General features: G+C 43.4%; 1 protein-coding gene across 1 annotated transcript in view; it reads right to left on the bottom strand.

Annotated features, from left to right (window-relative positions):
- Window positions 1–15,572, bottom strand: part of LOC123999373 (protein kinase C-binding protein NELL2-like) — a 92,732-nt gene that overhangs the window by 27,457 nt on the left and 49,703 nt on the right. The window contains exons 14-15 of the mRNA XM_046305060.1: window positions 7,191–7,313; window positions 6,806–6,901 (exon numbers count right to left, since the gene is read on the bottom strand). Of these exons, the coding sequence (XP_046161016.1) occupies window positions 6,806–6,901; window positions 7,191–7,313 (219 nt within the window). The remainder of the gene's footprint in view (window positions 1–6,805; window positions 6,902–7,190; window positions 7,314–15,572) is intronic.

Here is a 15,572-nt window from a genome sequence, read left to right as displayed (position 1 = left end):
AAAGGAACTCAGTTGCATTGTAAGAGGGCTCTCAGTGAATTCACTGAGAGTCACAGGATTTTGATAGAGCTCATATAATTAAAGATGGACTTTTATAACTAACTCTGACATGTGTGTGGTTTGCTCCCATGATTTGGTAAATAGAGGAAATTTCCACGACACATATCTCACCTCATATCTCTCTGGACTCATACGGTAGCAGGGAGATTTCTGAAGTCCAGAGTGGACGCATGTAGAAACTGTCCCATTAAGGAGAATATCCTAGCTCTGTATATGAAAGGACATGAGTATCTGTAGCATGTCTATCTATATATTTCTGGATATCTAACATGTTATTAAATATATCCCCTGATAAGACCGTTTGAGCCCAGTGAAAAGTAATTATACAACAAAAATACCAAAGAGCCCTTTACTCGTTCAAACAGCCAACCAAAGCAGCCTGCTACCGATCTTCACTAAAACTTTTAACCAGATACAATGCTATTTTACAGTAAATGTGTTAACTGACAAGGTACAAATCTGTCATTCTGCCCATGAACAAGGCACTGTTCCTAGGCCGTCATTGTAAATAAGAATTTGTTCTTAACTGACATGCCTAGTTAAATAAAGGTTAAATAAAGGTTAAATAAATACAAAATATAAATGGGTTGGTTGATTATCAACAAAACTGATGTGTGCGCAACTACGGGGAAAAACAGACAGGGATGGCTCAGATTGTTTTTAAACATATAAACTATATTTAGTCTACAATGTTTAAAAAAACAGAACTAAAGTTCCACAATGAGCACTCAAATACATATTTACAGCTGTTGGTTAACTAGCTAGCTAGCAGATGTTTGTCATATTTGCATAGACGCGACATCAGTCAAAACACCTCAAAACGAGACATGGTTTCAAGAACAAGATCAAATGAGCTGAAATGAGCCACTTACGATTCCCCACATGGAAGTTTCTTGTCATTGTTGTTAACTATCTGGACGCTTTGAAGCGTGCACATCGTTTTCATGACATTGTCAGCTAACTCAACATGTACGCCACTGACGCAAATGACTGATGGATTGGAAGCAGTTATGTTAGACTTCAGTGCAGCTTTTGACATTTTTGATCTTAGAAAATACCTTGTTATGGCTTCACATCCTCTGCCATATTGTGGATGGAGAGTTACCTATCTAACAGAACACAGAGAGTGTTCTTTAATAGAAGCCTCTCCAACATAATCCAGGTAGAATCAGGATTTCCTAATGTAAACCAGGTAGAGTCTTGGCCCCTTACTTTTTAAATGTTTTACTAATGACCTACCACTAGCGTTGAGTAAAGCCTGTGTGTCTATGTACACTGATGAATCGACATTATACACATCAGCTACCACAGCAAGTAAAATCACTGCAACACTTAAACAAAGAGCTGTAGGCAGTTTCAGAATGGGTGGCTAGTTTTACGGCAGTCCTAAATATATCAAAAACTAAAAGCATAGTACTTGGGACAAATTATTCTCAAAACCCTAATCCTCATTGTTACCGGCTTTGATTTTCAAGGTTGGTTCTATTCAGGTGTGGACACACACTGATTGGATTCATTCTCATTGGTCACGATATGTTGCACCTGTCGCCTCATTAGTCAGTCGTTAGTCTCACCTGTTGAGGAGACTAAACTGCTTAGTGTAACACAAGATTGTAAACTGACAGAGTCAAAACATTTTTGATGTAACAGTAACTAAGATGGGAAGTGGTCTGTCCGTGATAAAGAGTTGCTCTGCTTTCACAATCAACAAAACATGTCCTACAGGCCTTAGTTTTAACACACCTGGACTACTGCCCAGTTAAATGGCCAAGTGCCAATAAGAAGGACATAGGCAAATAACATTTGGCCCAGAACAGAGCAGTGTACACAGAGGGCTAATTTCAATAACATGCATGTCAATCTCTCCTGGCTCAAAGTAGAGGACTTCATCACTTGTTGTCTTTGTGAGAGGTATCAACCTGTTGAAAGCGCCGAACTGTCTGTTCAAACAGCTAAAACACAGCTGAGACATACATTCCTCACAAGACTTGCCACCAGGAGTCTCTTCACAGTCCCCAAGTCCAGAACAGACTCTGGGAAACACAGTACTACATAGAGCCATGAGTACATGGAACACCTCACGGCACAAAGTGGACAGTGAAGAGACACACACGCACTCTAACACATACACTACACACATTTTATACTGTAAATTTGTAGTAATGGAGCAATGCCAATATGTATAATGCCCAATTTGTAGTTTGATGTACTGTTTTATTTATGATGTAGACTATTGTTTTATTCCTGTTTGAACCCCAGAGAGAGTCTCTCCCTCTCTCTCTCTCGATCGCAGAACATCAACGTCAGATCTTACATACAGTACAATATGAATACAGTATTTCCATTTTCACAGGAAAATTAACTATAATCCTGATCTGCTCCTCTTATTTATAACACTTCCTAATCCTATTTCAAATATGATTCTGGTGTGCTCTCCTGTATACATGCTTTGGCGTTAAGTGGATTTATGACAGAATACTGATCCTGGGGGTGTGTCTGGGGAATAGAGGAGTGTGTTAAAATACTCTGTACACATTAAATGAACATTAGCATGTACAGTAACAATACAACATGGTAGAGAACGAACAGTGAGTCACCTGGAAACAGGAGAAGTATGGCGAAGTGAAGTAATAATCATTGTGATTAAAACACCACTAGATCAACTGGGCACACATATATATATGAGAGAGAGAGAGATGGGGGCTGTTGAGGGAGGAAAAGCAATCACTGCAATACTATTCAAACACTCACTCCCTACTTCAGACTATGTAAGGAAACAGTTATGTGAAAAGAAGAGTGAGCATTTCGCTACACTCGCATTACAATTTGCTAACCATGTGTATGTGTGACAAATAAAATTTGATTTGACAATATGTCTCCTCCAGCTACCGTCCGTCCGTCAGTCCGTCCGTCCGTCCTCCATGTTAATGAGGTCTGTAGTAACAAACTGTTTGTCTGCATCCGTCCACCCATCCACCCTCCTGGTCGATGTGTCAGAGTGACCCCTGGGCTCCGGCTCTTCTATTGTCTGGTTTGTAACAGAACTGTGCTGTATTCTCTCTGCTCTTTCTCTAGTCATGCTACCACTCTCATTTAATAGAGCCTAAAAAAGCCTAAAATATGAAGTTACCTGAGGATGTTGAAAGGTTCATCAAGCATGTTTAAGACCTTCCGGACCTTTCTTAAATCTGAGTATGTAACTACTGTAATAGTACAAAAATAACGAGCCTTGAGTAGTTACAAGCTTTTCAAAGCTTTCCACCAGGTTGTTCTCCATATTTCAAGCAGAGTTGTTTCTAAAGCACATCATTAACATCTAACACAAGCTCCTTTCTTTATCTTGGTCCTCGAAGAACAATTTTAGTGTAAAGATGTCAAACATAGGGAGTGAGACAACACCAAGATCACTCTTGTTTTGGCTGCTTTCATTGTCTTATTGTAACCACAGATAACTGCCGCCAAGGGTAACAACGGGTTGCCATTAGCGACTGAAGGCACAGTGGGCTATCAGAGTGGAGGAAAAAAAAACAATAAAGCATAACAAGCTTGGAATGGCTTTGAATATAAAGGGAGACGATAATAAGCTAAAACCCAAATAAATGTGTGTGTGTGTGTGTGTGTGTGTGTGTGTGTGTGTGTGTGTGTGTGTGTGTGTGTGTGTGTGTGTGTGTGTGTGTGTGTGTGTGTGTGTGTGTGTGTGTGTGTGTGTGTGTGTGTGTGTGTGTGTGTGTGTATCTTCGCTCTGTGTTTTAGGACCTCACTCTCAGCTGTCACAGGCAGGTAGCTTGCCACTGTTCTGGAGGCAGTGTGTGTCCGAGGGGGGTGGGGGGGTGGGGGTTCTAAAAGCAGCACGGTGGGTTGGTTGGGGGAGTGGGCCGCTGTGAAAGCTTTTCCATGTTGGATGGATGAAGCTCTCGCTCTGTCTCTCTCTTTCTCTCTGCTCATAAGCACATGAGCACTGACTCCTCCAGTCCATCCACTGACTGCCTGGTGAGGTCTCTGCAGAGGCCTCCAGAGGTTGCCCAAACTCCTTGCTCTAGCCAAACGCTGCGTCACGCCCATGAACGTTAGTTTCTTCTCCTCAATGAGTCTGGATCTGAGTACCACCAGACTATTTCCAGAACCCGATGGGTTTCATACGTGGGTAAAGCAGCGTTTAGAAAATGTGTCATTGGTGGGGCCTCCCGAGTGGCGCGTAACTATAGACAAGGGTTTAATCCCAGGCTGTGTCGCAGCCGGCCGCGACTGGGAACCCCATGAGGCGGCGCACAATTGGCCCAGCAACATCCGGGTTAGGGGAGGTTTTGGCCGGCCGGGATGTCCTTGTCACATCGCACTCTAGCCACTCCTTGTGGTGGGCCGGGCGCATGCACGCCGACTTCGGTCGCCAGTTGTACGGTGTTTCCTCCGACACATTGCTGCGGCTTGGCAGTGTCGTTTTGGAGGACGCATGGCTCTCGACCTTTGCCTCCACCGAGTCCGTACGGGAGTTGAAGCGATGGGACAAGACTGTAACCACCAATTGGATACCACAAAAAAAGAGTAAAAAAGAATGCGCCATTGGCTTTGATACTCCGATTGGTTAGAGATGATCCAATCGCTGATGTTTTGTGCAACATCCCTAATTTTGACGTCACCACAAATGACTTCAACTATGGCGCCTCAGACTGAAGTATGTAGTGTACTTAGAGCAGCGGACGAATTCAGTTTGAGTCGTCAGGCAACTCCAGAGGTGGCTCCAGCTATTTGTTGAGGGCACAATGGGCACGTGAGGACAGGAGCTGTCACAAGCCTGACGGGGCTGGAGACAGAGTGGAAAGGAGGAGAAGACTCTCAGAGGGGAAAGGAGGAGAGAAACAGATGCAGAGGTGGTGACAAAAGCCTTGTCACCTGAGGCACCCTCTCTGGGAATCTGTTTGAGTGTGTGTGTGTGAATTAACATCAACGTTGATGATTAACTGTTGGGAAGGAAGGAGCCCAAAATTAACAGAGGCCTGAGCTCCACATTATCATCACTACTGTTTTCCCTCATTCTGTGATTAAATTGACAAAGTCACTCTGCACCACAACTATTTGTTTGTCACTAATTAGGCTTTAAGCATTCTGTTCTAAACTGTATTAAACAGAAAATACATTCTCACAATTCCATGTCCCCTGCTACTCACTATTGCGAGATCTACAGAACAGAAAATTGCAGATTCTACAGAGAAAAAGTGAAGGCAAAGCCCAGACTAGTGAAGGTAATGAAATGGTTGAGGGCTCTGGTCATATCTTTACTAGGGTACATGGTCATCAGAGCTGGTCTACTGCAGAGAGCAGGTGGAGTGATAAGAGATCGTGGTTATTATGCTCATAACACCAGCCAGCTTTCTAGCCTTCCCTTCAGCTGTCCTCAGCATCACAAAACAGGACAGAACAGCACCTTGAGAAAAGTCATTTGCTTTAAGACAGGCAGTAAAAGGGTACGCCTCATAAAGGTCCTTTATGTGCAATCAATACCCGCACCAATGAGTAGGCAGCGGCTCAGCTCAGCAGATCTCGGTTTCTGTTCTGTCTGCCCTGTCTGGGAGCCTAAAGACAGTCTCAAACTGTAAGGGCCCTGTTTTTTTATTAGCTTTCCATGTTGCCTTGTCCTGACAGCTATTCTCTATGTACAATAGGCTGAGAGCAAAGCATCTGTTGTATAGATCAGGGATAAGGAGTGTTAAGCTGCTACATGAGCATGTCAACGCTGTTTCAACCTCTCCCCATGATGCTAACATATACACCACCGCAGATGGAAATATATACAAAAAACAGATTACAAAAGATAGACATCAATATAGGATGATTTTGATACATAGTGGTAAATCTACAGTATAATGCTTGATGCACTATAATGCACAGCGAATCAGTGTTTGTGTGCTATTTTCATTTGAAAGTGAGAAAGTTTAAAGCCCTGTAAAAGAAAATGCCATACTGAATAATATCTGGTGACATTAATAACAGATTACTATCTTATTAGTCACCACAGAACAGAATACATAGGTAATGAAGGAGGATGAACAGGGGAAATGGGGAAACTAAGAGCCATGTATTTATGGATAACGGTTCTGGAGAAACTGAAGACGGGTGCTTTTTGTGAATAGTTTCAAGTTTTAATGTCACAAGTACAGTGAAATGCCTTTCTTGCAAAGTGAATATACCACATGCCATTTTTACTGTCAGAGTAAATAAAGACAGTCACTAAGTACAGTCAGTGCCAGGTCAACACTTAAAATGGACAACAGTCTCATTTGATTGTCTCAGTCAAATGTATTCCAATTGAACACAAGACATAGGTTTTATTTTAAACAAGGATGCAGATGAGTTAATGGGCTCTTTCTGGTATGTCTAGAGAATGAAATAAACTCTGGCACCAAAGCGATGATAACACTGAAAGTATCCTCTTAAGATTTTATTTTCAGCAAGAGTGACTACTTTAAAGTAGTCTTGAGTGACTACTTTAACACTTATTTTTTTAAACTTCTTAATGCATTGTTGGTTAAGGGCTTGTAAGTAAGCATTCCACTGCAAGGCCTACAGCTGTTGTATTCGGCGCATGTGACTAACATTCGATTTGATTTAAAAAATCATATTTGATCCTTTGAAATGCAAATAAAAGTAAAAAACTCCACACTTCACCTCTTCCCTCATACTTTCTATTCTGTAGTCTTGATGCAGTGTTTAAATCAGAGGACTGCTGACTGGACAAAGGAAGTCTTACCTGTCTCACACCTCTTCCCTGTGAAGCCTAGCTGGCAGATGCAGTTATTAGGGGAGATGCAGGTTCCTCCATTCTGGCACAGGCCATCACACATCGCTAGAGGAAGAACACAGGTACCACAAAGTCAGTATTCAATATTAATTTAGCTCGATTAACATTTTATTTAGGCCTAGAAAAAAAGGGTTACAAAAAGGTTTCTTCAGCTGTCCCCATAGGAGAACCATTTTTGGTTCCAGGTAAAACCATTTTGGGTTCCATGTAGAACCCTCTGTAGAAAGAATTCTTCCTGGAACCAAAAAGGGTCCTCCTATGGGGCAGCTGAAGAAACCTTTAAGGTACTAGAATGAAAAATGTGTCTGTGTGGGTCTGGTCAGTAGGATCTCACCTTTGCAGATGGTACCGTTGCCAGTGTATCCCGGCTTACAAGAGCAGCTGTGTCCCCCCACCGTATTGAAACAGAGGGCATTCTGGGCGCAGCTGTGTAGTCCGCTCACACACTCATCATGCTCTGGAACAGCAAAACAAGCACAGATCAATCATACCATAACCGCACCTTTAAGACCTGAACTAAACATCACCTCACACAGGTCATCATACCATAACCGCACCTTTAAGACCTGAACTAAACATCACCTCACACAGCACCTTTAAGACCTTAAACATCACCTCACACAGGTCAATCATACCATAACAGCACCTTTAAGACCTGAACTAAACATCACCTCACACAGGTCAATCATACCATAACCGCACCTTTAAGACCTGAACTAAACATCACCTCACACAGGTCAATCATACCATAACAGCACCTTTAAGACCTGAACTAAACATCACCTCACACAGGTCAATCACACCATAACCGCACCTTTAAGACCTGAACTAAACATCACCTCACATAGGTCAATCATACCATAACCGCACCTTTAAGACCTGAACTAAACATCACCTCACATAGGTCAATCATACCATAACAGCACCTTTAAGACCTGAACTAAACATCACCTCACACAGGTCAATCACACCATAACCGCACCTTTAATGTCATGTTTTGTCATATATTGTCATGTCTTGTCCTTGTGCTTCCCCTTCTGTTCGTTTCCCCCTGCTGGTCTTATTAGGTTCTTTCCCTCTTTCTATCCCTCTCTCTCCCCCTCCCTCTCTCCCTCTCTCTCTCTCTCTCTCTCTATCGTTCTGTTCCTGCTCCCAGCTGTTCCTCATTCTCCTAACTACCTCATTTACTCTTTCACACCTGTCCCCTATTTTGCCCTCTGATTAGAGTCCCTATTTCTCCCTCTGTTTTCCGCTTCTGTCCTTGTCGGATCCTTGTTTGATGTTTGCTGTGCTGTGTTCTTGTTCCGTCGTGTTTTTGCCTTCTTCAGATGCTGCGTGTGAGCAGGTGTCTATGTCAGCTACGGCCTGTGCCTTCCCGAAGCGACCTGCAGTCTGTGGTCGCGTCTCCAATCGTTCCTCTCTACTGACGAGAGGATTTCAGTTTTCCTGTTTGTATTTTCCTGAGATAATTTCCAGGATTATCGTTTTTGTTAAAGACTGGAATAAAGACTCTGTTTCTGTTAAGTCGCTTTTGGGTCCTCATTCACCAGCATAACATTTAAGACCTGAACTAAACATCACCTTACACAGGTCAATCATACCATAACCGCACCTTTAAGACCTGTCAAGGTCAATCATACCATAACCACACCTTTAAGACCTGAACTAAACATCACCTCACACAGGTCAATCATACCATAACAGCACCTTTAAGACCTGAACTAAACATCACCTCACACAGGTCAATCATACCATAACAGCACCTTTAAGACCTGAACTAAACATCACCTCACACAGGTCAATCATACCATAACAGCACCTTTAAGACCTGAACTAAACATCATAACACACAGGTCAATCAGGTCAATACCATAACCGCACCTTTAAGACCTGAACTAAACATCACCTTACACAGGTCAATCATACCATAACCGCACCTTTAAGACCTGAACTAAACATCACCTCACACAGGTCAATCACACCATAACCGCACCTTTAAGACCTGAACTAAATATCACCTCACACAGGTCAATCATACCATAACAGCACCTTTAAGACCTGAACTAAACATCACCTCACACAGGTCAATCACACCATAACCGCACCTTTAAGACCTGAACTAAACTTCACCTCACACAGGTCAATCACACCATAACCGCACCTTTAAGACCTGAACTAAACTTCACCTCACACAGGTCAATCACACCATAACCGCACCTTTAAGACCTGAACTAAATATCACCTCACACAGGTCAATCATACCATAACAGCACCTTTAAGACCTGAACTAAACATCACCTCACACAGGTCAATCACACCATAACCGCACCTTTAAGACCTGAACTAAATATCACCTCACACAGGTCAATCATACCATAACAGCACCTTTAAGACCTGAACTAAACATCACCTCACACAGGTCAATCATACCATAACAGCACCTTTAAGACCTGAACTAAACATCACCTCACACAGGTCAATCATACCATAACCGCACCTTTAAGACCTGAACTAAACATCACCTCACACAGGTCAATCACACCTTAGCCGCAGGAAGCAGAGAGGCAGACACACACTATCATCAGTACCAAGCAGAACACAGGGAGATCTTTATCCCAGACACGCAGGAATAAATCTATTCTGTGTGGACCGTTCCAGAGGGTTCAATTTTATTGGTCGCATACACATATTTAGCAATGTTATTGTGGGTGTAGCGAACTACTACTTTGTGATAAGTATTTGCTTACTGTGTACAACTTAAGGACGATTTTTACTAAACTTTTGGTGTTGCGTTGTGACCTTCCAAAAATGACTGGAAACTTCCTGTGTACCTTTTATAGAAGCAATATAAAACTTCAGTTATGACTCAATATCTAGAATGACACAAAAAGTCAGGTCCCAAAGGACCCAAACTTGCCATTGGTTGTCAAACTATCCAACTCTTTTTGGCAGAGAGAATAATTCTAGTCCTATGCTGCATAACATTGTATTGCTTATCTCTGGGTAACACTTCTACCATTTGTGTTCGTGGATTTCTGGGCCATCCTAAGCCTGGCATCAAGTCCTCTTTGCTGTGCTCATATATGTTCATACACCAACCGACTAGCTCTCAGGAGTCTTACTACACAATAACAATAAAGTATAGTATTAATATATTGTGCTTTTCTCCTAATTAGTGGAAGTATTTTTTCTGTAGTTGTTGGACTTCTATTGTTTAATACAGCAAAAATCAAACGTCCCTCAAACTTAACATCTTACTATCTGAGAACAAGGAGGTATCTGAATGAGAATGCGTGCCATGGGAGAGACCTAAGCTACAGCCATTTCATTGTAATCATCCCATCCATTACATTTCCTGAACAGTATCAGGCTCAAACAAATTGAAAGTGATGTGGTGTTGAGCTTCTCCTTTGAGGGTATGATGTCTATATGACAGAGTCAAGAACATGGAGGAACACCGGTCCTGCTGCTCTATCACACCTGCTGATGTCCTGCATTAAAACCTGCTCTGAGGCCCCACTGAGGCAGCATATAGGATGTGTCCCAAATGGCACCCTTTTCCCTACAAAGTGCACTACTTTTGACCAGAACCCTATGGGACCTGGTCAAAAGTAGTGCACTTTATAGGGAACAGGGTGTCGTATGAGATGCAGATAGCATATAAAACTAACGGAAGGGGAAAGTAAAAACAGAGAGGAGATTTGCCCAAGGTCACATCTGTCTATGCCTGCCGGGCAGGGGAGTTGTATGCCATCACTCTGAATCGACAGGATGGAGAAATTGGCAGACTAGGTGCGTGTGTGTGTGTGTCTTCAAAGAGGTTATCCTTTGTGTGTGTGTGTGTGTGTGTGCGTGCGCGTACAGTACATGTGTCTGCGTGCGTCCATCTGTGTATGTGTGTGCCTTTGCGTCCTGTGTAGGGGTTTTTCTTATTGACTAGTGCTGCTCATGCTGCAGACAGATAAACAATCAATTATGTACAGGCTGTCACTAGGGAGCCCACTGTAGCGTGCTACAGCAGACTGACTGACTGGAGCCTTAGCCCAGCCTGGAGCCAACTCCGCCTTTGTCCAACAATTTGACCGACACACTGTAACTAAAACTGCGTTAGGCCGTGGTAATATAGTCACTGTATCAGTTAATATAGTCACTGCATCTAGAACTACTTATAAACTCATGGAGAACGCACTGATCTTAATGCAAAATGGAGACATTCTGGGTCTTCACAGGCATATCATAATAACAGTTCTAAATGTGAAGGCTGTGTTGAAATATCAGTGTCTGTTTTCCATCTTTGGGAGAGTATCAACGTCATCATAAGATGCAATATCTGAGATAAAGGGAGATATAATAGAGTGGGAACAAAGCATGAAAGGATGGGGAGGAGACGGGGGTCAAGGCCCACTGTTTTCCCATAATACTCTATATCTGCCAGGCCCTTTGACTTCACACAGTGGAAGTTATCCTTTCTAATCCCCACTGCCCCACCGCCGCCCTCCCTTCAAATCCACCTCCGCCCGCCCGCCCTCCCTTCAAATCCACCTCCGCCCGCCCTCCCTTCATATACACCTCCGCCCTCCCTTCATATACACCTCCGCCCTCCCTTCAAATCCACCTCCGCCCTCCCTTCATATACACCTCCGCCCTCCCTTCATATCCACCTCCGCCCTCCCTTCATATCCACCTCCGCCCTCCCTTCAAATCCACCTCCGCCCTCCCTTCAAATCCACCTCCGCCCTCCCTTCAAATACACCTCCGCCCTCCCTTCAAATCCACCTCCGCCCTCCCTTCATATACACCTCCTCCCTCCCTTCATATACACCTCCGCCCTCCCTTCATATACACCTCCGACCTCTCTTCATATACACCTCCGACCTCCCTTCATATACACCTCCGACCTCCCTTCATATACACCTCCGCCCTCCCTTCATATACACCTCCGCCCTCCCTTCAAATCCACCTCTGCCCGCCCTTCAAATCCACCTCCGCCCTCCCTTCATATACACCTCCGCCCTCCCTTCATATACACCTCCGCCCTCCCTTCATATACACCTCCGCCATCCCTTCATATACACCTCCGACCTCTCTTCATATACATCTCCGCCCTCCCTTCATATACACCTCCGCCCTCCCTTCAAATCCACCTCCGCCCTCCCTTCAAATCCATCTCCGCCCTCCCTTCAAATCCACCTCTGTCCTCCCTTCATCCCCACCTCTGTCCTCCCTTCATATCCACCTCCGCCCTCCCTTCATCACCACCTCTGCCCTCCCTTCAAATCCACCTCTGCCCTCCCTTCAAATCCACCTCCTCCCTCCCTTCAAATCCACCTCCTCCCTCCCTTCAAATCCACCTCTGCCCTCCCTTCAAATCCACCTCCGCCCTCCCTTCATCACCACCTCCGCCCTCCCTTCATCACCACCTCCGCCCTCACTTCATCACCACCTCCGCCCTCCCTTCATCACCACCTCCGCCCTCCCTTCATCACCACCTCCGCCTTCCCTTTCACCTTCCCTCCATTCCTCCTTTCCTACTGCCTCTGAGACCAAGGCGGGATTGGTTATCATCGGATAAGAGCGGGGTCACACACCTCACATCTCACCACACACACCTCAGGACAGCAGCCCTCTAATAACATTCAAAGGCAACCCATCTCTAGGAGTGAGGAGCACACCCCAGGCACTTTCCTTCAAGATCAAGGCTAAAATGATAGTCAGAGAGCAGGGGAAAGTTGGGTTGCCTTTCTGTCCTGACTCTATTCGACATTGACCAGCTGGGATGCAAAAGTGACCCCTTTCACTGTGGGGTGTTTTACGTAAATACCATGTTCACTTGAACCCAGAACCTCATGATGTTACTATAGAAAATCTCTCTGGGTTTAGCCTTTTAATCCAGAATTACTGTTAGAATACACTTATTTAATTGAGTAACTCTATCTTAAATCACTATGCGGACTAGTACAGATACTTGCAGTTATGAAAAAGCAATATAATTAGGCTACCTGTGCATTATTTCTGCTGAGGTTTGCAATCTAGTAATTGCTCGAATCCACGGAGAATAATAAAGATCCTCATATTGATTGAGTTATTCTAATGGACATGGGAGATATTATATTTTGTGTTTTGTTGAGCTGGTGCTATATTTCCTTTCTAAGCCACTTGGGGAATAGCCCATTCCCTCTGGACCCTGTTCAAACAGAAACAGATGTTTGATTGCTATTAATAATGAATAGAACCCCATGTCGAGCTTAGCACAGGGCCCCTATCGCTAACATATCACAGTGCAACAGGAATGGGGGAGATGGCATACTCTGGAAATAAACATTGAATCTTGTCGGAGGCAGTGCCTAGTAAAGGGCTCTAATAAGATTGTGTCGGTTTGATTTGATTTAGCCACATATGGGTCCATCGGACAAGTTTTGAATTAAGTACAATTTAACCATAATTTATCTTTTTAATATCAGATAAGAGGTGGAGTGTGGCTCTATATGAGCGATTCTATAGCATGCGCTGAGGCAATGATTGTGAATAGACACTGATAGTCCAATAACTCAGAGAGAGATTACGACAGTAATTTGACTGTACTGTAGCAGGCAGAAAGTCATTATATCAGGCCCCCTGAATACGCCTCGGTTTAATCAGGATGCATAACAGAGGTGTGCTTGGCTCTGACTTGAAGGCATTTTAATAAGATTCTATGTAAAATACAGAGACACAACTTATTCCACTGGGCTGCAGTATTAATCTTCTTTGTAAATCGGTGAAACTAATGGGTTGCAGGATAGGAGACAAATGAATAGGAGACTGCATCCGGCTCTAAGATGCATAGAAATATAACGGAGTGGAATGTAATTCAGGGTGTGTCTAAGGAGAACTAACACTAGAGAAAAAGACTGAGTACGCAAGGTGTGTCTTTTCTTCACTGAATAAATAAGAAAACTAAAAAGTGTGAGATGAGTGAGAATTCTCATGATTATTCCTTCTGAAACATTCCTAAAATACCTACTGACAGCCTCACCACCTCCATTCCCATATCCTCTTTTGTTTCCTGTTCCCATCAACAAGGGGAAACACACCATGGGCATAGTTGTGGCAGTCAGGAAATGTACAAAATCTGCTGTGTTGTTGCATTGTCTTGGTGGGTCTTACAGACACTTACTGCTTTAATTCAAACCCAGAAGCTCAGAGGGGAGGGAGGGAGGGGGGAGGAAAGCAGCGTTGCAGCAGGCCCGACTCCTTTCTCTGGCTATGTCCTAAATGCACCATATTCCCTATATAGTGCACTACTTTTGGCCAGAGCCCTATGGGCCCTCCCTACGGACCCTGGTCAAAAGTAGTGCACTATAAAGAGAATAGTGTGCCATTTGGGATGCAACCCTCTTTCTGGCACGTCTCAGCCAGGCAAGCTGCTCCTTTACTCTGCATTCTACCACATCTCCTCTCTGTCTCCTCTCCTCCGTGCTGAGTTAGGTTGAATTAGTGGTAATTGCTTTTTTAATTACAGAAGAAGAGGAAATGTTTTGTGTCCCCATCAGAGACGACACACACAGGGATCTACTTAGCCTCATAACTCGCACTGTAATGCACTCACAGCGAACATGACGACCATGCTACATACTGTATCTATGGGTATACCATTGAGTCATCTTTACAACTGGAAGGAGACATGGGCTTGCTGTTCAGTAACAATATTAGTCATGACGTTAATTTAAATATTTGATTTCTTTCTTTATCTTTGTTATATTGTTTATTGTGAAGCGTAAGACTGATTAAAATGACTAATGGAACAATGGTTGTTCGTCAACAGTTTGTGGGTCATCAAGATGTCAGGGCCATAATCAAATGATCTTCATTAAAGCCTGAGTGTAGTCACAAAGGTCTACTCAAGTTCAAGTAGTGTATTTGCTATTTATCTATTCAAGGTCTGCACCTACATCCACGGTATGCAAACTTAGTAAATCTTTCCCGAAGTCTGTTTCTTCAACTCACTACCTGAAACAATCTAAGGGAACACAACTCTGCCTCCCAAGTGGGTGAGCCTATACCTTCTAAGGGAACACAACTCTGCCTCCCAAGTGGGTGAGCCTATACCTTCTAAGGGAACACAAGCCTGCCTCCCAAGTGGGTAAGCCTATACCTTCTAAGGGAACACAACTCTAAGGGTAGCTCTACAGAAAAAGAGTGCTTGTGTCAGTAGTAACTGTGTCACCATGTGGCATTTCAATCTGGTGTGAGGAGAACTGGCTGACCTGAACATGGAGAGCTACAGTACTGCTGGCAGAGAAACAGAACAGGGGAGAACAGAGAAGCAGAAAGACGAGGAATCTTGCTTGCAGTCTTTTTATATTGAACAAAAATATATATACATTTTTTTTCACCTTTATTTAACCAGGTAGGCAAGTTGAGAACAAGTTCTCATTTACAATTGCTACCTGGCCAAGGTAAAGCAAAGCAGTTCGACACACACAACAGAGTTACACATGGAGTAAAACAAAAATACAGTCAATAATACAGTAGAAAAATAAGTCTATATACAATGTGAGCAAGTGAGGTGAGAGAAGGGAGGTAAAGGCAAAAAAATGGTGGAGAAGTAAATACAATATAGCAAGTAAAACACTGGAATGGTTGATTTGCAGTTGAAGAATGTGCAGAGTAGAGATAGAAATAATGGGTGCAAAGGAGCAAAATAAATAAATATAAATATATAAATATATTAAAA

This window comes from Oncorhynchus gorbuscha, linkage group LG02, assembly GCF_021184085.1.
Source record: "Oncorhynchus gorbuscha isolate QuinsamMale2020 ecotype Even-year linkage group LG02, OgorEven_v1.0, whole genome shotgun sequence".
Lineage (NCBI taxonomy): Eukaryota > Metazoa > Chordata > Actinopteri > Salmoniformes > Salmonidae > Oncorhynchus > Oncorhynchus gorbuscha.
Note: the sequence above shows the minus strand (reverse complement) of the source record. Positions and strands in the feature narration are given on the sequence as shown.